A 25,511-nucleotide genomic window follows, 5' to 3' on the forward strand; every position below is an offset into this window, starting at 1 on the left:
GACAGAAGCATACTGTCTACATAGTATACTACAGAGTTATAATGTCTACGCCAAGGCACTAGCAACCAAAGTACTACATAGCTCAGTAGTACCTTGGTAGTGAGTTAGAAACATGCACAATTTTAAAACTTATTTGCTCAGCAAGATCAGGAGTCAAAATGAAGGAGAAAACTGACTGCACAAAGACATTAATGGCCATACATAAAATATCAATCCATCTTGTACCCTCCTTAGAAGTGGGCTAAAGTGGCCCCACTAGTGGGTCACAGGACCCTTGGTTGAGAACCACTGGCATAGAGTATGTTTGTAAAAACGCACCTTTAGATGTCTCCAGCCACTCCTGTTTGACGCTGTAGCGGACCTGAGCTTTAGGTTGACTCTCAGGCAGATGACACTCAATCACAGCTGTGTTCCCTTCATCCACCTCAATTTCCTGCTGGTCATCTGGCTCAAAATCTCGCAGTTCTGCACAGAAACAAACAAGAGTTACCATACAAAGTTTCTCAAACATATAATAGGAAAAGCGATGGAAATCTCAAACGTCCAAATGCTGGTCGTGAGCGTTTCAAAGCTGAAAGCCTCTTTGTATTCCATTCAGGAAACTGAGAAGCTTTAGAGTGCATATGCTTAGGACTTTTACTGGGATATCGAATGGGCAGACACCCAATAGCTCTGAAAAACAGAGACAGAAAGTCTAGCTTCCTTAAGCTCAAGTCAGCCCAGGCTAAAATGAGGTCAAAGGCTAAAGGTCACCCATCTCTTGAGTTTCAAGAGAGGAAAGGCAGTCTGGATTGCAATAAAACAGAGTAACTCTGCCTGAGCGTGTCATTCTGTGAAGGGAATATTTTCCAAAGGCAGACAGGGAAAATTTCTCAGCGCTGTCCTGAAAAACCCTGAACTTCATCAAATATCTCCCCAACTGTTCATTACTCCTCACACAAATCATATTGTTTCATTGTTCTCCAGAGTTTAGTTATATTCCTTGGCGTCTGAAATGTCTCAAAGTTATTTACAACAGAGCCAAAAGATCCGTGAGGTAAAGATTAAAAAAGCTCTTTGTGGAGTATTCCTGGAAGCAAAGACATCCAATGATGGATGAGAAGAGCACTTTAATAATCAACATCTGATAAACTCTCTAACACCAGCTGCATCTGTAATCTCAAAGTCATAATCGTCTGGTTTTTTGAAGTGAAATGGTTTTTGAAATTATTTTTTGGGGAGATGAGAATTCCAGGATCCATTTGCTAAATCTATCAGGGTCTTTTTACAGCCCACCCCAAAACCTAAACCTCCTAAATTCCTCAGTGCACAGCTTTAACCCCTCCTCTGACTGCCTCCCCCATTCACCTTCTCCTCAAAACATTCCTCCTCCCCTCAGGTGTGAAAGAGGAGAGGAAAAAATATAGAATTAACATCTTATTAAGTTTAATGTAATAAAAACTAAATAAGCCATTTACACTTTGGGGTCAGTCAGTACGTTTTTAAAAAAAAAAAAAAAACTTTTATTCAGCAAGGATGCATTAAAATGATCAAAAGTGAACATTTACAGTGTTACAAGAAAAATTATATATGGTAAAAATAGAAAAATCACAAGATTTGGAATATAGCACATGAGTATGAGTCAAATGGACTACTTTTATGCAGAATTTTTAAATCTGTGTTTCTAATCTGTTTGTATTTTTATGTGAGAAGGTAAAGGGTGAATATGTGATTTTTGCAGATATGTGAGGTACATTATACGTCTCCTGGAGGCATGGACAACAGGGAATGCTGGGAGCTGTGCAGAATTAATAGTATTTATAAAATGATCTGACAAGTTTCCAACTCCAATGCTTTCATACATGCTGCACAGTTACTTAGCATTCATCATTTTTATGTCTGGGGCCGCAGAGCCTGTGCGCATGAACGCTCATGTTTATATGACATTTAAAACTCATACTGCGATGATACAGTCAGTATTGTGTGGAATATCACTGGCCAGACTACTAGCCCTTAAAAAAAAAAACAGGTTAGGCCAAGAGTTTATTGGGAATTTGTTACCCCATGTATTGAAAACACATGTTAAGAGGTGTGCTTTTTGTGTGAGCGAGAGAAAGAGAGAAAAAAAAGGGAGAGAAAGAGTGCCGAAGGAATGTGTCTTGGCTCGAAGGACACGGGAGGCTCGCTTGTCTTTGGAGGAATTCAAGTGGAGAGTTTGAAATAATGCTCAGGCAGGCAACGGCCTCCCCGGTGGGAGACGTTTCAGACAGGGTTCCTACAGAGACAGATACCAGGGAGAGCCAAGCTCTTTCACAGAGCAAAAACAAATGGGTAGGTCTTTGAAATATGGAGACATGAGACAACTTCAGGCTCGCGATCACACGCAGCGCCCTCCCAGAAGAACTGTCCAACCCCTGGCAGGCTATGGGAGGAGGTCTTTATTAAATTAGAGTGAGGGGCCAACGTGGGATCATAAGAGACGAGGGGCCCCAGCTAAGAGCTTGCATCTGCAAGCCCCTAGCTCTCGACTCCCAATTCATAGACCTTATCAATTACATCTCACACATGTACGAGTCAAAGTAAAACAAGGCTGAAAGTTAGAGAAAACAAATGAGCAGTGAGAGGACTGAAATCCAATGCACCATTAAATGCCATGAGTAGAAACGCAGATAGTTTGAGAGAGCGAAGACAGGGGGGTGAATGATGTAAAGCATGCCGGCTTTGTGAGGTGAAAATGGTGTCAAGAATCTCATGTCGCGTCTCATCTTGACAGAATATCCTGCCTCGACTAGTCTGCCAAACCTGCCCTCCTCATATTATCACACAAACAAGCATGCATCCGCACACAGTTCTTCAGAATCTCATGTGTGGCACGTTCGCTAACTGAAAATAATTTAGTTTCTTTGTACAGGCAATAAGATGTTCTCACTTCCATTTAGGTTTAAAGATGTTCTCGGGGTCGTTCAGTCATTCAATTTACTGCATCCTTGCTGAAAAGTATTTTGAACGGTAGTATATGCATGCACAAACTCACATTCACCTCATTATGAGAACAAAAAGGTTTTTTTTTCTTTCTTTTTCCATTCTGTCTCTGTGTAAGAAGACATAAGCAGTGGAGAACAGGGAGGAGGCCCTTCGCTAATAAGGGCCCGTGATTTCACCCCTACATACACACTCACAGACATTATTGTGGGTCACATTACACACCACTTCCTGTGCTCCAACACTGACTTAGGACAAACACACACACACACCAGCAGTCGAACTTGGCCTGGAACACAACCGCACACTGTAAATCCCTTTAAATTCAGCACAGAAAATTTTCATACCAAGTGACTTGCACTTGCAAAAGTGTGTGTACTCACTAGCTGCAGTAACGTTGGCTGGCACACTAGCGCAGGACCCGACGCTGGTGGTGGCCACACACTGGTATCTGCCTATGGTGAGGTTTGTAAGGGAGGGGATGTAGAGAGAACCGGGCCACACCAGCACTCCCAGCTCCTCGTTGCCCCCAGCTGGCAGCTCTCGACCGTTTAGACGCCAGCTGATGTTGGCATGGTTAGGCAGGGCGGTGCACCGCAGGGTCACGCTGCCCCCCAGTTTCTGTACCACAGAAAAAGGCTCTTCTGTAAAGACTGGGACATCATCTAGAAGAGAAAGTGGAACACGAGTATGGTGAATAAATATTTATATTTTATCCAAAGCAACTTATAAAAGAGGAGAAAAATACAAACAATCAAAACAACAGTAGGGCAACATTAAAAGTATAACCACAAGGTGCCTGAGTTCACTTAAGTCTGAAGAAGTGAGTTTGTGCAGAGCTAGTGGTTGTTCTGTAGGCAAACATCAGTGGCTACAGAACATATATATATATATATATATATGTTTTAATAGGTGTCAAGAACTATAATAGGTGCTGGATCTGAGACCAGCTTGTTCCGGCTCAAATGAAGCTTTATGAAGTTGAAGGGGTCCGAAACCCACCTCTAACAGCAGCACTATCCTGCAGGCAGCACAGCAGAGCACCCAAGGCACACAGCGCTCGAAACTTCCGCTTTCTTTCCCATGGTATCCAGTCCAATATCCCAGACATCTTCCATGCACTACCCCTGTGAGAGAGAACAAGAAAGAGGTTATCAGCTGAAAATGTCATTGGTGATACATTATATTGCGCTATAAGGAGAAGCCAACAACACATTCATATAGCTGACAAAACAACAAAAGACTAAATTCAAAGCAAAATCCATTTAAGTCAAGAATGCTATGGATTACTTACTCCAAAGGCAATTAAAGTGAGCACTTTTAAGAGGAGCTCATTTGGAGCGCTCTACATGAAGACACACACCAACTCAAATGTTGGGGTCAGCAAGTTTTTCAAGGAAATTAGTATTTTTTATTCAGCAAGGACACATTAAAATGTTTAAATTGACAGTAAACATTTAAAATGTTTGGTATCCACAAAAATATTAAGTAGCACAACTGTTTTCAACATTGGTTATAAAAATAAATGTTTTTTGAGCAGCAAATCATCATATTTCTGAAGGATCATGTGACATTGAAGACTAAAAATTCAGCTTTGCCATCACAGGAATAAATGGCATTAAACATATCACAGTTGAAATATTTATTTCAAATTGTAACAATATTTTGCAATGTTACTGTTTTCACTGTATTTTTGATAAAAGTAAATGAAAAAAAAAAAAAAATTAACAACCCGAAACTATTGAATGGTAGTGAACATGACTGATCACTTTTGAATGAAATGCAATAACTCTGAATAGCAAAGTTTACCTTTCCACATCATCCAAAATTAAGTTTACAGCTGTTAAAATTGTTCTGAAAAATATTGGTAAATATAATTCACTCTAGGTACTCTTTGAGATATCAAATTATGCACCGTCTCAACAAAAATAAGAATATGTAAAAAAAGGAATCTCTTCCGGTGTGTTTTAAGACTCTTTGTCAGGTCTTAAGGTTTAAATGAATGTCACTCACGATCATATACCGCAAGATTACTTTCTCAGTGATGGTGGTCTGTGCTCTTAAGCGAGCACTTCGCGAAGGGATTCTCTGCTCACTTTCATTTGGAATGATGACCCTATGAATAGCTTTCCCATTTTGCCTTCCCGGGCGCAAAAATGGCGTTCTGCTACTCCTGAATCAATCTTTCCTTACAAGCTCACAGAACTCATGCTGAAACACACATCCGCTTGAACCCACATACAGCAAGTCATACTGTTGAGACGGGTGCCCGGATAAGAAGAGGGGGAAATCTGAACCCCCTCACTCAGGTGTAACCGATACCGGCGCGTTCAAAAGAAAAAGACCTGCACACAAAGAACAATGGGGTGGGGGTGATATCATATGTATTTTCTGGAAATATTGAGTAGTGAGATGTGTTCTCTACAAAGACGCAAACCGAGAAAGAAAGAGAGCGAGCGGAGAGGGAGAAAAAGAGTAATGGTTAGTGTATTAACAGTTAATGCAGGAAAGGGAGCATTTCTCTCCCTCGGCTCTCATTGCCAAGTTTCCCGAATTCTTTCCTGTCAGGTTAAACTAACAACTTCCCGTCAGGAGGAGGAGGGTGGTCCATTGGTCCCAGACTGCAAATCTCTCCCTCTCTCTCTCTCTCTCTCTCACATACACAAACACGCACACAACTCTACTCCCATCAATTGTAAGTAATGATTAATGAAAGCTCACAGAAAGATTGAGAGCTCAAACATGGGAGGGAACCACACAACGCAACTCTAGAAAAAAAAAAAAAAACTCTACAAAAATAAATGAAGTCTACGTCTTGGGAATCAGAGTTGTTTTCCTGGAGCTGGTAGGTACATAGCCGTTAGCTATTAGCCAAACTCTGCTGACGGAATAGAATGTGTGCCATTTACAGAGTTTGGGGTTTGCCCTAAATAAATGTTTTTCCGTTTCCAACACCAGAAATAAACAAGTCTTGCTGTCTGAATAACGCTGCAGAGAGATGTTATTTAGTCTGACTGATCTGGAAATGTTGAACTAATCATTTTAATTACTGTATGTGTTAAAACACTGATGGATTTTGCTGTCCGATACAAGATTAGCCTGTTTGTTTTTCCATCTCTGAAGTGGAAAGGGCATGACGCTGATTGCATGCACACCGGGGAACCTCACTGCCGTAGCTAAGATCATCCTGACCTAAGCAAACACTCAATTTGACAAGCAGGCCAACAACAACTAGTTTCTACAACATTAAGTGAGCACTTAGTCAAGTTCTCTATGTTAAGTTTAAGCTCTGTCACGATTCGTCAGCTTTAATCAGGTCAGTGATTGGCTCATCACTGCTGTTTTTAATATTACAGCAGCTAAAATGAATGATTTACTACCATGTATGATAGATAATATCAAACTTACTAAGATTAGTAATACTACAACTCGTGACATTCCTATTAATACTACAACTACTTCTATTAATACTTCTGTAGGGGGTTGATTATTGTTTCAGTTGGGTTTTGACCACAGATAGAGACTGTGAGGGATGGAAGTAGTCAGTTGCTAAACATCCAGCCAATGAAACATTAAAAAAATATCTTTCTACAAACTTCCAATGGACAAACAACCGGAAAAAAACATAACTGAATTATTGTTTTCTGATGGGCTGCTCAAGAACAAAGTTCAGAATAAGATTTGTAATTGCTCTGCCAATTATTTCACTAGCACAAAATAAACGTATAAATGAATGAATACATTTTAGCAACATTTTAAATTTTTTTAAAGAAACTAATATTTAATGAAAATATTTTTTTTTGCAAGTAACTTACTCAAAGTGATGACCTGACATGAACATTATTCTCACAATAATAATAATAATTTAAAAAAACTAATTTAAGTAAGCCAGATATAGCATTGCCTTGGCCACATACTTAAATCCAGTCAAGTTCTGTTGTGTACGTCTGCTGGTATCAATCATTCAGCCAATGAAATCTTTCAACAAACTTCCAGTGAAACAAAAAAAAAACTTAAAGAAAGTAGTTCAGATTTACAATTTCCCAATGCCCAGCCAATATTTGTGTTAGCTAAATATATACTTGAAACTCTTGGCCATCTTTATTGATGAACTCTACTGAATTGTAGAATATAGATTAGATGTTTGCATCAAAAAAAAAAAAACACTAGAACTCGGACTATCCGGCTCTTTGCAGCCAACAAAGCTGTGCTGTCATCAACAGGAACAGGACAGCTGCCCTATAGGTTAGTAATAGTCTCTCCTTGGCTGTCAAGCCACCTGTCTCAGGCGTCAGAAGTTATCCCCTTGAACACACTTGCTTTATTCAGACACACATGCGCAATCCATCGTCTTTAAAACAAACACTTCACATTCATATCAAGTCGCAACTGTAAAGGAAAAAAAAATTATAGCACTGCCATTTTTTTCCATTTTTCACCAAAGGGCACAGGGGCAGGGGGAGTCAAACGATACTGTAAGTTAAAAATGTGATGCGATGTAAGTACGTGACCCCTTTAGAGAACCAAGATCGTATTGATCTAAGCATCTGGATAAGGGCTGTACAAAGGCATGTGCATTTAGACTGTGTATAGGAGAATGAAAGAGAGACAAAAAGCATAATACTGAAGTGACTTCATAATGCCTCTTTGTCACTAAATGGAGTCCTTTCTTCTAGGGCCACTCTGGTCACTATTGTCCTCCAGCCTGTGTGAAATTCATTTTGACAACCCTACTAATTGGATAAAACTGCTCTCTGCCGGCTGTGGGCCTCCCTCATACCGTTCACATTCCATCTGCTTCCACACAGAGGGACGAGAAGAGTAACGAGGAGGAGGAGGTGGGGTCTAGCTCCTTCTGAATATTTATCACCCCGCTCCCTTCACTCTATTTATGCCCCCCCAACCCATCCTCGATTCTCCAAACATCACAATACCCCCCCTTTAGATAAACACATGCGGTGTCAAGTGTGAGGAGTGCTGGGTTCAACTGCCCGTGCGGGCCCATGGCCCACAATGCCACAGCACATATCTACCATGCGGGAGGCCCGTTGCTCTGGGCGACGGTAACAGGCAGAACGCACCTTAATAGAGTGGAGAGTCATTGTAAAGCAGTGAGCCGGCGCACGGACAATAACCCCACGGCCCCCTGTGAAAGGAGAGACGTTTCTCAGAAGGGCCAGAGGAAGAGCTGATGGGGGCAGCTCAATGGACAAGTAAGGGCTGCAGTTTTGGGCTGGAGGGAGGGGGGGCAACAGTGGTTTGTGGATATGGGGGGGGGGGGGATCTAAGCTTTAGGGATCCAAATTAGAGAGTGGATGTCAACTGGTGATTGACCGAAGAGGGGGGACATCGAGATGGTGGATAGTTGAAGTTTGCTGGCCATTTGGTTGAAGTAGCCAAAATGGAGAAAGTGCAATTCAGAAGGAGACCACACTGAAATTATGGCTTCCAACAGATTAACAACACACAAAATGAATCTTTCACTATATTACACCCTTTCATATTCTATACAGAACATCTCAAGAAAGATTTATGCTCTACATTGGCAGAGAATAGATATTTTTCCAATCAGAGGAACCACCATTTTGACCAAACTTCCACTGATGTACAAGAGTTCAAATGTTTGGGGTCGGTACGATTTATTTTATTTTTTTTAATGTTTTGAACGGGGTTTTTTTCTGCTCATCAAAAAATACAATAAAACAGTATTTTGTGAAATATTATTGGATTTTAAAATAACGGATAAATTGATATTTATTCCTATAATGGCGAACCTGAATAACTTTAGTCTACACAGTGATCCTGTGATCATGACCACAGTGATCACGATCCTTCAGAAATCATTCTAATATGGAGATTGATTTCTTAGTATTATCCATGTTGATATTTCATATGATCAATATCTTAATATTTTTGAGGAAACTATTATATTATTTTGATGTTTCATGAATGGAAAGTGTAAAAGAACAGCATTTATTAAACTTTTAAAACATTATAAATGTCAACTATGCATATTTGCTGAATAAAAGTGTCATTTTTTATTTATTTTTTTTACCTTTGAATGGTAGTGTAAGTAAATTTAAACATTGAAACAAATTTTTAAAAGATATGTTCCACGTTGGTTTTCAGTAAATCAACAGAAGAATTTCATTTCTTTGAGTTAATCTAAGAAACACCACAAACAGTACTATTTACCTACATATTTTTGATGATCCTAAATCATTGTAATAAATGAAAAAAAATCATTGATTATGAAAACGAATATTTAATTAGAGTTCCTAATTGATTCACTAAATCATTTGAACTGATTCACAGAAATGAATCAAATTTTTTATCAAAATGACCTTAGGTTTAAATCAGTGACTCCATTAAAAGACAAAGAAGGACTATGAAATTAATCTAACAGCATGGTCTTTAGGAACTTAACAGCCAAATAAAATGTGCTGATTCACTGTATGTCACCAGCAGATTCATCATGGATGTCCTTAACTCTGGGCACAGTTCACCTGCTTCCAAAAGCCATGACTTTACCTTCAGGGCTCTTCACCATTACTAATCTTCTGGAACATTCCCATGGCTCTCAGAACAGATTAACAGGTGTAAGCAAACTCGAATCTTTTCCAGAACAATACACCGGACAGACATCAGTCGTTCCCATGCCGGAAAATTAAACATCAAAAGCCACTAACAAGGCCAATACCCCCGCCATCACCGTACCCTTCAGTGTATTAATGAGCAACATCCACCCCTGCCCAAAAAATACAATAATGAGACCCACTCAAGGGATTAACGAGCAAAAGATTGAGCCAAATCCAGGGGCTCTAATCAATTAACCACCCTGATATTTGCATAATTCATAACAAGGCAGCATTAACTAGCACACGCTAATTATTGAATTCAGGCACTAGGATGTGAGTAGGATGGTCACATGACCGCATACCTCCGTTTGGCCAGACGATGGGAACTGTCAGTTAGGATTAGACTGACTGTGTTTTCATGCTGCTCCCCAACTGAGGCAGGTATTATAAAAGGGTTCAGTTCACACAAAAAAAAAAATCCATTTACAAAACTGCCTTGGAGATGCTTATTAGGAAAATATTGTCAAGTCAGGCAATCAGTAAACAGGTTCAATGAACTTAGATCACTTCACACGCATCTTAATACAAATGAAAAAAGTTGATTGTGCCTGTACAAAATCCTGTGTGAAGGAAAATATGGCATGAGGATATATCAGAAAAAGAAAAGTCATTGATAGATCTGGAATAAATGCACAATGCATGTAATAAGGTGTGTGTGTTCATGTATTTTCTATCCCGTTGGGGACTTTTACCTAAATGCACACACTGACTCATGGGGACTTGTGTCACCGTGGGGATCTAATTTGAGGTCACCCATGAGGAAACAAGCTTATAAATCATACTGAATGAGTTCTTTTGAAAAGTAAAAATGCGGAAAGTTTCCTGTGATGGGAAGGTTTAGGGGTAGGGTTAGAGTACGTGTATAAAAACCATTAAGTCTATGGAGAGAGTCCCCAAAAAGACAGTGTTTGTGTGTTGCTCTAATTTAAATAAATAATCATATTTATAACCAATAGCTTAAATACAGACCAACCTACAACATAGACTTCAAATTATGACCAAACATTTCACAGGGGAGGACAAATGTTCTGGCTCCACAAACATTATATAAAAGTTATTTACAAAATAAAGCACAGCTATTAATACAAAACATATTTTCTTGTAAAATCAGACAAAGCTTATTGCTGAGCAGATGAGCGGCCTGAAGGAGAAGAGAGCGGAAAGAGAGAGAGAGAGAAAGAGGGAAGAACGGAGGGGCCCCTGTTGCTCTGGCAGCTTTTCCATCATAGTGAATGGAACCAATTATAAATCTAAAGCAATTTCTCCACATTATTCAACAGGAACTCAGTGAGCTTAGACTGCCTGCGTGCTCGCCAGCAAGAGTCCAGAGCCAAAGATCGGGAAAAACAAGACAGAAAGGGAGAGGAAATTAAAATATGTAATCAAAATCAAACATAATAATATTGTTTATAAAGTACTCATGCAGTAATGCTCTGTTGTTTGAGTGAATGTCTGTAAAAAGCACTGATACAAGCAAAACAGTCGAAAAGCAAACAAAATAGGACATTTAAAGCTGCAAAGTGTCTAAAATGTCTTTTTAAAAGGTTTATTATGGTTACGGGTCAAAAGACTAGGTCTTTCAGAGCCATAGGCCTGGCTTTGGCAGAGGAAGCCCTTGTCAACTGTAAACACCTGCAACATTCATGACCACACGGTTCGCAGAAACAACAAACACATAATAAACAAACCCTAAACTGTAAAACAATTCAGTAGCCTTTGGCTTTTAAAAATGGTGTCCAAAAATCATGAAGATGAAGAAACAAATGCTTTTTTTTTAAAACTGCTGTGCTGATGGACATGTCACCGGCATCAGATACACAAACTTTCCAAGTTTGAGGTTAGTTAAAAGTTTGCTTTTAAAAGACATTAACACTTTTATTCGGCAATTCAGTTTTGCCACCACAAGAATAAATTAGATTTTAAAATATATTCAAAGACTAAACAGTTATTTTACTCCGTTTTAGATCAAATAAACGTAGCCTTGGTCAGCATTAGGGGTCGACCGATTATCGGCACCGATATTAACCATTTTTATGTTTATCGGTATCAGCCATTTTCAAAACCGATTTGTCGATAAAATAAGTTAATTTTGAAATGCGCTATATTTGGCTCTAACGCAGCCACCTCTGTCGGAACTCAAAATAAAAGTTCGGTTTTTCACAAAGCCCTAAAAATGTAATTTTTCTTAAACTGTAAATAAATTGAATAAGTTTGATGATTTTAATTAATTAGAAATGCTTTTTGATTACTAAAATTTTATGTAAACATTAAAATAGAGTCTTTAAGTTTAACAAAATGATTACAGAATGCTGCTGGGTGCTCCCTGCAATTTTTTTTTTTTTTTACAAGTTATTATTATTATTATTAATAACAGTTCTCAGATTCAAAGATATGTTTAAAATCATTTAAATAAAGTATTTGTCAAAACCCTTTGTTATTCTTAATTTTGACATTAATTTACAGTTTTACACCAGACAATATATATATATAGGTTCAAATATTGGTTATCGGTCTATTTGATCTGTAATAATCGGTATCGGCCCTAAAAATCACATATCGGTCGACCCCTCAGCATATGAAAAATGTTACCGACCACTTTGAATGAATGTAGGCTAATAAATCATAATGCACAAGTATACAGCTCTTTTAAGGCCTCCCTATGTTTAACAAACAATTTTGCTTTGCTAATTTGAAAGTATATTTTCAGATTAGCATTTTGCATCAAAAGTGATTTTGACTCCTTTATAAGAATTAAATCTATCCACCTTTTTCTGCGCCCGTTCTATTTCCCATGATTCACATTGGGTTCAACTGACTGGACGGTTTTCTACTTCCTGCTCTCCTACTTTCACTACTTGTATCTTAATTTCAATCAATGTTTCATCAACCAATTGCCTGGTTTTAATAAATAAGAAGTATATAGTAAACAATAGATGATCATGACGGAGGTGACAGCGCGTCATTGAATGCAGAGGTAGACAGGAGTCAAAGGACTAACCAGCCTAACCTTATAGTACTGTTATTCTGCAGCAGTCGGGGTGATAGAGACTGTCAGATGTTTGCTGGATAAGGGAGATCATGCATCAGCTATCCTTTGGAAGTTAAGAAGCAAAGAAAAACGTTCATTTTGTTTTTATCTGTGATTTAATAAAAAATAACGTGATCAGAACACATTTGATGAATGTTTTTTTTTCGATTTAGTTTAGCGATGTGGGGATGACACAATCTAAAACACATGCCAAAAAAGCATAGACCAGACTCGAGCCGGAAGTTGACAACCGGCATCGTCGTCATGGCAGCGCGCATTGTTTAGAGCAGAAAAAGGTTGATAGTTTAATCTATACTCGACAGATGACAACAACTAATAGAGTCTGTGTGTGTGTGTGTGTGTGTGTGTGTTTCAGAACATGTGAGACTGACAGTGAGCTATAGCTCTCTGAAGGCGAGTTATCGAGAGAGTGTGAACAGTCTTGTGAGAGCGTCTCCATTACTCCGTGCTTGTCAAACGATCCTTAATCTTTGTACAAATATCAGCTTTACACACACTGAGCTGTTTGTCTGCAAACAGTCGCTGCTTACTTACCAGGGTCTGGAGTTTATCAATGATCTCACCGCCTTGCAACAGACACACTGACACAAAAAGCAACGTGCCGCTATGTTTGTGCGTTTCCTTGATGTCAGAGACATCTCTGGTCAAACAAGCGCTTGACACGATACAGTGATCACAATGACTGGTGAAATGACAAGGCAACGCATTAGCAAGATTTCAAAGGTTTTAGAGTAAAATGAAACATACGACATCATGCTCACTTCAACCAAACATGAGAAAGTGAGAAAGCCAACAAGCCACCAAGATGCCCAGGTGTTATCATGGGCCTAATGAAATGGAGAAAGCACTGAAACCACATTACCTCGGCCAGGTGCGGTCCCAAAAGAGACTTTATACTTTAGAGGCATTTATTCTTCACTGCGGGCTAAAAATTGCCTCTTGACAGCTGCCATACTTTTGAGCTTTGGATGATTCAAAGAGCATTTGAAAATAGCAGACTGACACCCCGTGCATTCCACTATGAGAAGATAATCCTGATTGGAGAGCATATTTTACCCGCACACACACACACAAACCCGCAGATTGTTGCCTTCGGGCTGTTATGACTGCATGAATATACCCGCCGAAACAGACATGAAAGCCGATCTGAAGGAGTTTTTTATTACGTAGCCTTCTTCTGCAAATTAACAGAAAAGTTACACCCTTTAAGCAAACAATAAGTCGGTCCAAAAACCTCTGAGGCAACAAAAAACGTTCACGTCCAACAAGACTAATCAGCTCTCATTTGGCCACACACTAGAAATCAGTTCATTATGCTGATGTGTATAGCCTCGCTGTCTATTTTTCTTGTGAAAACAAGACATATGTCACATCCCTGACATCTCTACCACGCTGATACCCGATCCTCAGCCTCATCCCTCCCATCTAATATGCCTTTATCAAGCTTTCCAAATCCCCAGACGGGCCTCTCTGGCTCAGCTATGGGATACCTGTTACACTGGAAGAATGCGGAGCAGCGAGGGCATGTCATCTGAAATCTGTGCATCCATCTGTGCATAGCTAATAGGCCCTCACAGCGTTATAACCAAATAAGGTCAGAGGCACTATGAAAGCCAAAAAAGATAATCAGACTGGAATCAATTATGGAACAACTTTGATCCACCCGACCACCAATCATCTTGAGCAAAAACCAGCTACCACAGTTTTTCCTCGGATTGAATTCTTGGCGTCCGACTCCGAGCAGAGCGATCTGGCGCACAAGAATCTATCAACTAGTTTGAAACAAAAGCAAGGTCAGCCAGCATTCCTCTCCTCTCAGTTGGACAGTTTTCCTTCTTTTTCGAGCACAATGCAGCACCTGGGCTCAAACATTATGAGGCGCTGATAAGCTTCATTACCAGCATTGTAACAGTTTTGTCTTGTTATGACTCTATGACAACCATGACGGATTGTATGAAGTTTTCCACGCAGAAGAGGTGTGCATAAATAAATGAGAAATCAAACCTCTAGTGGTTCATCTTAATTAGGTTTGGTTTCATTCCCAAATTTAAGCATACAATGAGCAAATTACATTTTAGACCAACATTATAGTTTTTTATGGCTTATATTGATAATTTTCAGAATAACCAGATCATTAGACTACTAGAATAAATTAAGTTATTGTGCTATTTTCTAAATAGTGGCAATTTTTTTTTGTTCTATGTCTGACAAAATGATAACAGATTAATAAGAAAATGTGTGAATATCGCTAAAGAATATCGGTTAAAAATACTAATCGCTATTTTTAGCCCTTATGAAGTTTGTAAATAATTCTATGTACAACTATGATTTGTAATTGTTTACAAACAACTTTGATATACTTCACCAACAATCATAAACATTTGATTTTTTCCATTAAAAAAACATTTATTGCGTAAATTAAGATATCTAGACGTCCAAATATTAATAGAATAACAAAATATATAACGTTAGATCACTAAACTTTTATTTTTCAGTGTAAATTTAAGTTGAGCACAGTAATGTCAACTACTTTACAGTTGAATGAGGCCTGTAAAACTATGCCAAAAGTGCCTATGTAGAGATGCTCTTAAACATCATAATATTGACAATTATAGCAATAATACATCGATATAAACATACAATATGATCTCATAAATACAGACAAATACAGAATTTTGCCTATGATTAGCATTGGGGAACAATAACACCCGCGTCCAAAGCCCATTTAACTAACATTTTACTGAAATACCGTCACAAATACGGTTACTAAACATTTTTCATAGAAGAAAAAATAGCAAACGTAACCTCAAATCTATTGCAGCAATCTGATAAGAGACGTACGTCGAAACAAAATAGCTCTTTTGCTAACACCCGCACGCTTTTACAAAAAATATGTAAAAATGCATCTTCTTGAGATTAACAACACTCGATAATATCTATAGGTAGAGTGTTCGTAAAAGTAGAAAATGTAGGACATTTTATGCAAAGTGAAGAAAACTCGAGAAATCAATTAGAATAGCATGGTGGGGTTCCTAAAAACAAGAGATGTTTTGGGGGGAGGAGAGAGAGACTTACCAAAAACGTGCAGTAAGTTTGCAGTTGAATCCACTAGTTTTTCGTTGGTCGACTTTTCCCAGCGTTTCTCGCTGTTTAATCCAAGAAAACTGATTTCTCTCCTCCTTTTCTCAGCAAACCGCTACTGCTTCAGTAATTTACTACTGCAGAAGCACCGACATTTTCTTCGGCTCCCCAACTTCTTGCATTGAAAGGACGTTTTTGGATGACTGAGTCCTGGAACAATTCTCCCTTTTGCGAGGAACTTTTCGGGTCCTCCCACTTTCGAAGAAGGAGGAGGGATCAGAACAATAAAGATTCCTTCCCAAAAATCTCAGCGCAGTTCACGCTTGTCTCGCCTCAAGAAATACGCTTTAAAGCCCGAGTGAAACGTAAACGTTCGTAACGAGAACTTTGCGTTCTCTTGCGTGCGAAACTTAAACGTTCACTATTACTAAGTAACATGCGCAGGATAAGTAAGGAGCCCCTCCCCCTCTCGTTGCCTCTCTGTTCTCCCTGATTTGGTATGCGCTCGTACCCGCAGGGCTCGCATTGACCCCCGTCTATTGAAGCGACAGTCCCGCAGGCGCAGCTGTGCCGTGTTGTGCGGGAAAGCTTCACCGTGAAACGCGAGGACCCCCGCATGGGTCTCTCAGAGCCACTGGGTTCATTAATAACCGGCCATTCGGGCACACATCACACGAGGACAGACGCGGTCGGTGGTAACGGCACTAAAAGACCTCCCACACTATTTACCTGAACGGGCATTTCAGCATTGAAATTGAAAACTATGGCAAACAGTTTTTGTAGGCTAGTTATTTCTTAAAACTAAATTTATAAATCATTTTTACAAATGTTAGGCTTACTTATAATTATTAGTTTTTAAAATGACTAGGCCTACCATTGATAGCCTCTTCTTACTGTAATATAGGCCTATTCCATAGTTCTAGACTTGCCTATCCCAAAGTAGCTTAAAATCACTATACAACAATCAAGTTACAATAGCTTTTTTCTAATCAAATAGCTTAAAATCACAGTTTAAAAAAATAATTGATATATTTTTTAAAAATAAAGTAAAAAGGGAATCTTTCTAGCATTATTATAGTTTTAATAAAAATGAAAAAAGATCCGTCTGTATTTCAATGTAAAAACAAAAGACATGATCAATTAGTCATGATGACATTATTTTACATTACTTTAACTCATCAAAATAAAATAAGTCATTTTAAAATTTATTTTTAACAAGATTCAACTCGACTTAGCCAAGTTGATTGTACCTAAAAATGAGTAAAAGGGTTTTTTTTAACAGTGTACTTAATCTAGTAACAAGATACTAAGTAATTAAGTCTAAAGAAAATACTAAATTCCTTGTTTGCGTGTCACCTGTTGCTCCTCAGGTGAAAGTTGGCGTGCATGAGCCTGTTACATGGCGATGTGTGTGGTTGGTCTTGCCTGGTTTTTTGCATGCCATGTCAGAGCCACATGTTTTTCTTTTTGGTTTGCTTGGCATGAGAGCTGGTGTTATAGCAGAGGATGAATTAGACTTGCATGCTTATTAGCCGTGCAGGCTCTCTGCCCATGTGGACACAGCTGCAGTTGACACACCAACAATCAGACCCTCTCCAATCTACACACACACACACACACACACACACACACACACTGTTGGCATGCACACATGCTGTAATTGCTCCAGTAATTACAGGAACCTCAATACTGCTCATTGTTCTAATCGTGTCATCAGTCTTAGTATGCAGGTGGGTCTAAGTTGTTACCACTAATAATAAAAAATTATTATGCGTAAGATACTGGCATAACACACAATTTTTAAATTCAAGTTAATGGTGATAAAGAACCCTAGTTTCATTTATTAGCCTCACAAGTCATTTCTTGATTAAAAATAATTGAAAATGTATACAGTTATGAGGAGTTGGATTCTAGACCAATGAGATGTCATAGTGGGCGGGACTACTCACAATGACTGCAAAAAAAATGAAATTAAGCAGTCAAAAGATGAGCTTTAGTTCAATTAGTAGAACTAAACTCCAAGATGAGGTGATTAAATACAATAAAAATGTATAGGATGTGTCTGCCAAATGCATAAATGTACATCGTTCCAAAGTTGTTGTGTTGTTTTTTCTTCTTCAAATAAAGCAAAGACAAATTGTATTTTTGTTTTTGCACCTGTCAATTAAATAACATAAGAATACACTAGGAATTCAAAGACGAGACACTGTGGAATCACACATCTAAACACAATGGAATTTGCATTGCACATTTTAGGTCAAATAAATTTGCAAATTCCCACCACAGCCTTAAAATTGTATTTAATTTTATTTCCCTGTGAGAACATTGATATAATTTACAACAATCAAAAGTTCATAATGAATCAAATTAATATCAGTACTACAGAATTGAGGGTGCAGTGATGACAAGCTGTTCTGTTAATTGTCTCAGGTAACGTTTAATATGACTTATCTTATGATAATGTATGACGTTTGTTGTTTTCACATAAATAAATCCACAACTGAGAGGCAGCCATAAAAAAGGGATTTCTGTGGCTTGTCTTTTGTGGGTTTTTTTGGGAAGTTTATAGGTGATGTACACGGCTCGGCTCCCTGACGCTGGAGATGCGGATGTTTGGAAGTGTGTACGTTACACTGCAATTTATGGTTCACGTTCGGCACGTGGGGATTCATTTGGCACAGTCGCAGTGCAAATACAGTTGGGTGCATCTGTGGTCTGAGGTTGTTTATGCAAAGGATTACAACATTTGTATATATGCTGCCGTATACACAAATCCTATGTATTTATTAGTAAAATGCAATGTATTTATTATTTTCTTCTGTATTACATAAATTACATTAGAAAAGGGTTCATTTTAACATGGCTGCGATATTAACGTTTTTTTTTTTTTTTTTTTTTGTTTAAACACCTCTAAAAGGTTCCCCATCCCGAGGTGCAGGGAGGATTTTAGGCTCCGGGTGCACTTTCCCTCCTTGCCCTGTGCACCATAGGCTGAATTAGGCACAGACAAAAGCCTTTGTGGCCCAGCCATGAAAGGGCCATTAACCATGCTGCTGTTTCAGAGGCCAAGCCTGCAGGGGAACTGCCTCCCAGAATGCCTCTGGCCCAGCATGCATCATTCCCAGCATGCATTGCTCCCTCTCACCAAAACCTCCATCAACTTCACAGCTTCATAATAAAGACCAACAGATTGATATGTAGATGATTGCAGTGATTATAGAGGATATGTTTAAAATAGCAGGGCTCTTGTGGCCTAAGGCTTTTCACACTTGTTGCTCAAATAATTGGTATGAAAGGCAGTGTGTGTGTGTGTGTGTGTGTCTTCTATTTGTGTATAGAGGAACAGTACTCGCAGTGTGGAAGGTCTGAAAGTGTTTAGCACCATTTGATTGTGTGTATTTGTGAAGTGTGCATGCATGTGTGTGCACGTGTGCCTTTGAAGGAATGCTAAGAGTCTCAGGGTCTAACCTTATTGCTCGACACGGGCGCCATGACAACGACCCCCTGGACACCGTGTCTACCGCTGACCTTAGCAGCTGTGTCACTTCCTCAGTGTGACAAAACTAAGAATGAGTCGCTGTCACTGCCTGCATCCAGCGCTTAAACAACACTGTTTACTAGGACAGCACATTTTAAACTCGCCCTAAAAGTGAGTTTACATTTACTGAACGACTTAATCACAATTAATAATTAATCAAATAGTGAATTAATTTAAAAAATAAACCATTTCGAACAAGGATTCATTCATAGTTAAACCGCCACACTGCACTTAGAATAGAAAGTCTCATTCACTACTGTGGATATGCACAAATTTATGCATAAAATATGTTTTTACAAATAAATTATGATTACATTAAGAGGTTTAAAAAAGTGCATTATTGCTCAAGCAGAACTCACACCTAATAGAAAAAACTCAAATATATTGTATTATTAAAGCCTAGAAAGGTTAGGTAAACAAACAAATTGTGCAAATGTTCATGCACACACACTACTAAAACATGTAAATCACAATCCTCGCAGCGAAACATGTCACAAAGCCGCATTTCATGCTGCTAACATCCACAGTACGGCCTGCACAAAGCTCTGTGATCCTGTGCCCTGGCCTCTGTGACTCTTCATTTCCTGCTGTATTATTGCTGTTATTATTTTTCTGGATGGGAGAGTTTATGTGTGTGTGTGCGATATGCTTTTATTGTTATTATTCCTTGTGCCGTCAAAACTGGGGCGTGTGTTGCCTTGGCGCGGTTGGATTGGATCGGCCTGTTAACTCGCTCCAGATGCGGCTGACTGCAGTAATTGGACCTGGAGCCGTTCAAATCCTAGTGTCGCTCCACTAGACTCGGAGTAGAGGAATGGGGGAAAGCATTTCAGAATGGCTGACCCGGTCTGCCCTGGACTTAACCTGGGCTAATGACCTCTGGATTTTTTCATGGAAAGGTGGCATTTTCATTTGCAGCCTATAGCTGCAAAAAAATAATGATGTGGTTTTAGTTTTGTATGTTGCGTTCATCAAGTGGTACTTATTTGTTATTGTGTCTCCAACTGTGTTTTTATGGGTTATTTTTATTATAAGCAACAAGGGCTTGATTTTTAGACAAAGAAACACTTTGATATGTACTTCAGAGATTTTGAATTTTATTCTGCCAACACAAACATTTGGAAGAACTAAATAAAAATAGTTTTCAGTTATTGAAATAACGTTCAAATAAAATATAAAATGTACAGACTGTAACTTCAAAATAAACAATAAAAAGTTGAGGTTGAAGTACTAAAATCACTAAAACTGAAATAAGCTAGAAAGAAAGAAATATATAAATAAATCAAAATAAAAGCACATAACAAAATTACTCAAACTTAAATGAAAATTTAAATATAAAAGCTAAAAGCTATAAATTATATTAAAAAAATACCAAAATAACACTGCTGGCTCATAAATACATTTAAAAAATAGATTTTTAATCCAATTGACTTTTATTATGTAGAAAAAATCAGAAAACATTCTTTCACAGAAGAATAAAAGTCTTACAGTTTTTGAACAACATGAGGATGAGTAAATTGTGAGTTTTTATTTGCTGTAAACTAATCAATACTGCTGTTCAATCAAAAAGAAGGATATTTGAACAAGAAATGATGGTGTTTAGTGTCAAGGGTCTGTGATAGCAGACTAATATTTCGTCCATGATGGAAGAAGTCTGGTTTCCAGGTTGGATGTCTGGAGAGGTTGCAGTCTGGCAGATTTAAGGTGGACTGCAGAAGGTATTAGAGGGGAGTAAAGATGACATATGTTGGAGATTTAAGGTGTCTTTTACCCTTTTCCATTGACGCACCTGGTTTTATCATCCACATTCCCTGCTCTCCTCCTACACAGAGCTCTCTATCATGATTCCTGTCTCTCCTGTGCCGCCCCTCCCTGTCTTACCCTCACTCTTTCTCCATTCCTCCCCCCTTCACACTTCCTGGACCCTGGGCTTGCCAGACGGTCATAATTAACGAGGAAAACGATAGTCCCCGTGGTCCTCTGGTTCTCCACTACACTGACGGTCCACTCCCAGTCTGTGTGTCCTCCTCAGTGAATAAATGCAGCCCTGTGTCTGTGTGTATGGTTGTGTACCTGAACAAGTGTGTGCGCAGAGTAGACCTCTGTAAATCTACACATGAGTGTACGTGTGCGTACCTCTACTCTTGGACTAGGTTTCTTTTTTACTCAATGCCTCTTTATGTTCAGTGTCGGCAATGGAGCATGATCTCACCCACTACAAATAACAGGCTCGGAAAAAGACTTCTCACATGCAGAGCCTCACACACAACCTGGGAGCAATGGCTCACACGCAAGCAAAATTACCTTCTTGACAAAGCATTCAATCTAAGTGCCGGCCATATGCACCCAGGGAGCTCGCAGACTGTTTATTTTACAAATGTGCGCACGATGCTTTAGCGTGTAACAGAATATGCACAAGTGAGTGCTTCAATGTTATTTTTTCAGGTAAGGAGTTACAGTTTGTAGGTAATCTACATATTTAGAATCTGTTTTGAATATTTATGAATTGTGAATGTTCCTTTGTGTTGAGATATTTAAGTCTCTGCACGGAACTCTGTGAAATGCCATCATAATAACATCTTGGCACGACTTCCCGAGGCCCGGCATTGTGGAACAGTCTGACCATTCCAGAGAAACTTGACTGATAAGAACCCCTGATCTCTATCTGTCACTCATAGCCAGTGGCAGGGTTACCGACAGAGTCACAATAGCAAATAAACAGATGGAAACAAACTCCCATTTCTCTTACATTCCCTGTTTTTGACTTTCGCTCTCTTTTTGCAGTGCACACACTAAAAGCATTTTGATGAACATACAGAGACTTTCAGAGAGAGAGAGAAAGGCTGGCTGAATAGCTTGAAACACTTCCTAGACAAACATTTTGACTGATTACAATGTCACCAGAATTATTTGTTTCTCATCAATTCTCTTAACTTGTGGGGTCCCACAGGGCTCAATCTTAGTACCAATTTTGTTTTGCTACCCGCACTCCCCTTTTAGAACATTTCATAGATAATTACAATATCTTTGCAATTATATTCTCACTGATTATGTTGACTTTTACAAGGGTGGTCTTGGTGGATTTTTCTTTATAAAGCTCTTAAAATAACACATTTTATTATATTGCCAAATGTTAAATATCAGCATTACTGTAGAAGCTAGAAATTCGTTCCTGTTAGTTACTCCTTTTTAATGCTGGAATCATGAGTAATTTAATGATTTTGGTTTCCTAATGTTTGTGAAATAAATATTTTGGGGAAAAAATGTATCAATTATGAGATAATTAATACATTTAGAACAACTCTTGCAAAACGTGTTAACATCGAGTTTTTGATGACTTTTCGTATACTTTCAAAGGCAGCATAAATGTATTCTTATAACCAAACAACAATACTGTACATTGTAGAAACCATTGGCACTAATAGTCAATATGATCTACTTATGGATTTGATTCACTAAAAAGAACTGGCTCACAAGAGTTGTTCATTTGGGAATCAGTCTGCACTGATTGAGCTGTATTTTTTCAAGCCGATATCCCACATGTGAGAACCATTAATAGAACTGAAGAAAATTCCATAACATTCAAACCTCAAACCTATTTCATTAAAGTTTTAGGGTGGTTTTAATAAAAAACACATTTGTTAAAACAATGCAAGTCTTTAAATCTGCACTACACACATAAGAGCTTAAGTTCAATATATAATTGCATTTGCAACACCTTTTGTTGATTTTATGCTGACATTCCATATTGATATGTGACACATTAATTTGCAAATATACAACAGTTCTTCTTCATCTTGGCCACAGTTAGAAATAGAAAACAGTGAAAGATAGAAACAAACAGAGAAATCACAGAAAGTAAGAGAAAGAGAGAGGGGTGTCTAATATGGTGTAAACAGTGATGTAAATATTGTGTTGTGCTCTAGTAAAAGCTCCGTCTTGAAGACTAAGCAACAAACAACTCAACTGTTTATTTTCCTTTCAGACGGACGAGTTCTTACCAAATAAGCAGACAGTTACAATGCGCTGTCCAACAACAGGCTTCACACACGCTCTGGCTTCATCCCTGACTCCACCTCAGTGTCACAAATCAGTGCTGCTCCCCAAAACCACACAGAAGCCTACACAGACAAATCAACACTACCAATCCTGGTACAATGGAGCCCAAATGCACATGTGCCAAGCATTGAGTCACTTACATTATACAGTGACTTAAATTAATGTTCTAAGTTATACTTCAATGTAAAAAAAAAGGAAATAAATTAAAAAATGTAAAAAATATTGGATGTGAAATATAGAACTCTGGGAAATTAAGTGTTGTTCCGCCATGTATAGATACATTTTTATAGTTGGATTTTCAAACATTGATTATTAATATTATGCAATGTTTTTGGGAGACTCAATGTGTTGTGTAGTTTAAAAAATTAAAAATAGGGTCCAATGAACTGTGTTAATATGAAAAAAATGTTCGTATTTGATTTTCGTTCAGATGTTTCCCCATTATTTAGATGACCCGTTTAATATTTAAATGTCCGTGAACTTCAGAATTTGAATTCCATTTTATTTCATCATCCTTAAATTCAAATTCAATTCTGCATTCTGTTTTCCATCTCATTTTAAATACATATTAATAATCAAAGTTTAAAAATGTTCTGACATTTAATAGACTTTTAATAAAGGAATGACATTTAATAAATAACTTACGGTAAACAATATTTGACATGGAAACTTTAAATGTGGTTTAAATGTGAAGCTTACAAATAAATCAGTCAAACTTTCACGTAATTAAAGTTAAACCTTTCTGCACAAACAAGTTGTCATCAATTTAGTTTATGGAACATTAGAACATTATTAGTTATATTATTATATAACAACAAAAAACTTGAGTCCTCCTCACTTGGGATATGTACAATAATTCTTTAACCACTGAACTCTAAAACATAATCATCGTCATGCAGTCCATATTTGTCTCCTAATTAAAGGACAAGGATTACCGAACACAGCACTTAAAAATTACACAAACGACCCAGATCTTTGTAACTCAAGCATCATGCCCTCACACACACTGTGGTTCATCAAACCCTCTCCCAAACACACACACACACACACACACACACACACACACACACACAATGTGGAGGATATGCGTCAGTGCTGTCACAGTGTGAGACATATCAGGCCTTTCCCATGTAACCACTGCAATCAGTGTAGAAATAACAGTATGATAAGGGATGAGAGCTTGGAGGAGGTATTTATGAGCCTATCAGGGGAGCTGCCTGGAGTTTGATCTATGGGCTACAAAGTTAAAAGGGAGAGTTTTAGACTCCTTTCCACAATTACTCCCCTCTTTTCTTGTCTTTTTCTGATAGGGGTCCTAATCAGAAACACCTGGCGCACAGTTTCCCTTCTTACAGGCTTGTAAAGGAACTCACACACGTTAGTTTTTCTTTTAGTCTCAATAAAGGAATAACTTGTTTATGTCTATAATCCAACTGAAAACTTATCATTATGGGTTTAGCGAATTCTCTCATAAAGCATCTTTGGTTATAACTGAATTGGATAAACGTATTCTGTGTTGTGCGGAGATATGGAGACTCGCTTGATTCACAAAAAATTGCTGTGGTTTAATTATAAGTGCAACAGTGCCCATCTACGTTTATAACTGTGTTCCATTTACCTCGGAAGAGGGATGCCGGAGCTGGGAATGATGTCACACTCCAGCTGACCTCAGGTCGGAAAACTAAGATAGGCGCGGTAAACCTTTGTTATGCTTGTTCTTTTGGAAAACAAACACATAAAAAGTAGTATTTTGCACAGATAATGCCGAGTTTATTGAGACACAGACAAACATTAAGTGCTAATAAACAATATTTTATACTGTTTCACTATATGCTGGAGATGCTCGCATACGGAGGGATCAGGGTTCGAGACCTAATCGAAACAGTTAGCATTGGAGAATGAGTTTTGGAGGTGGAGCAATGAAGAGAGGGGTGTGTTTGTTTGGATTGATTTCAAATTTCAACAATGTCCAACAGTGTTTTTTTAAATATCGCTTACCCCCCCCCCCCCTTTAAAATCTCCTACTAGGAAACTAGAAGGACAAATGGAACGCACAAGTAGTCCCGGAAGTGTTTATTCAATTATTTTTTTTCCCAAAGGGATTTTCAAAAAGGATTCATTAAAGAGTTATAAGCAATGAATGAAGCCAACCACAAGCAAAAACATATTTGATAGTCTGACAAAA

At 38.3% G+C, this 25,511-nt stretch overlaps 1 protein-coding gene across 2 annotated transcripts in view; it reads right to left on the reverse strand.

Moving 5' to 3' along the window:
- boc (BOC cell adhesion associated, oncogene regulated) overlaps positions 1 to 25,511 on the reverse strand; it is a 44,074-nt gene that overhangs the window by 9,144 nt on the left and 9,419 nt on the right. The window contains exons 1-4 of one of the 2 annotated variants that reach the window (XM_039666992.2): positions 15,724 to 16,106; positions 3,964 to 4,088; positions 3,345 to 3,626; positions 319 to 465 (exon numbers count right to left, since the gene is read on the reverse strand). In XM_039666992.2, coding sequence (XP_039522926.2) covers positions 319 to 465; positions 3,345 to 3,626; positions 3,964 to 4,072 — 538 coding nt within the window. In that variant the 5' untranslated portion in view covers positions 4,073 to 4,088; positions 15,724 to 16,106. Of the gene's footprint in view, positions 1 to 318; positions 466 to 3,344; positions 3,627 to 3,963; positions 4,089 to 15,723; positions 16,107 to 25,511 lie in introns of those variants that run through there. The other variant, XM_089125968.1, reaches the window with a different exon arrangement.

The sequence above is a fragment of the Pimephales promelas genome, chromosome 22 (genome assembly GCF_988280905.1).
Source record: "Pimephales promelas chromosome 22, fPimPro1.hap1.1, whole genome shotgun sequence".
Taxonomy (NCBI): Eukaryota; Metazoa; Chordata; class Actinopteri; order Cypriniformes; family Leuciscidae; genus Pimephales; species Pimephales promelas.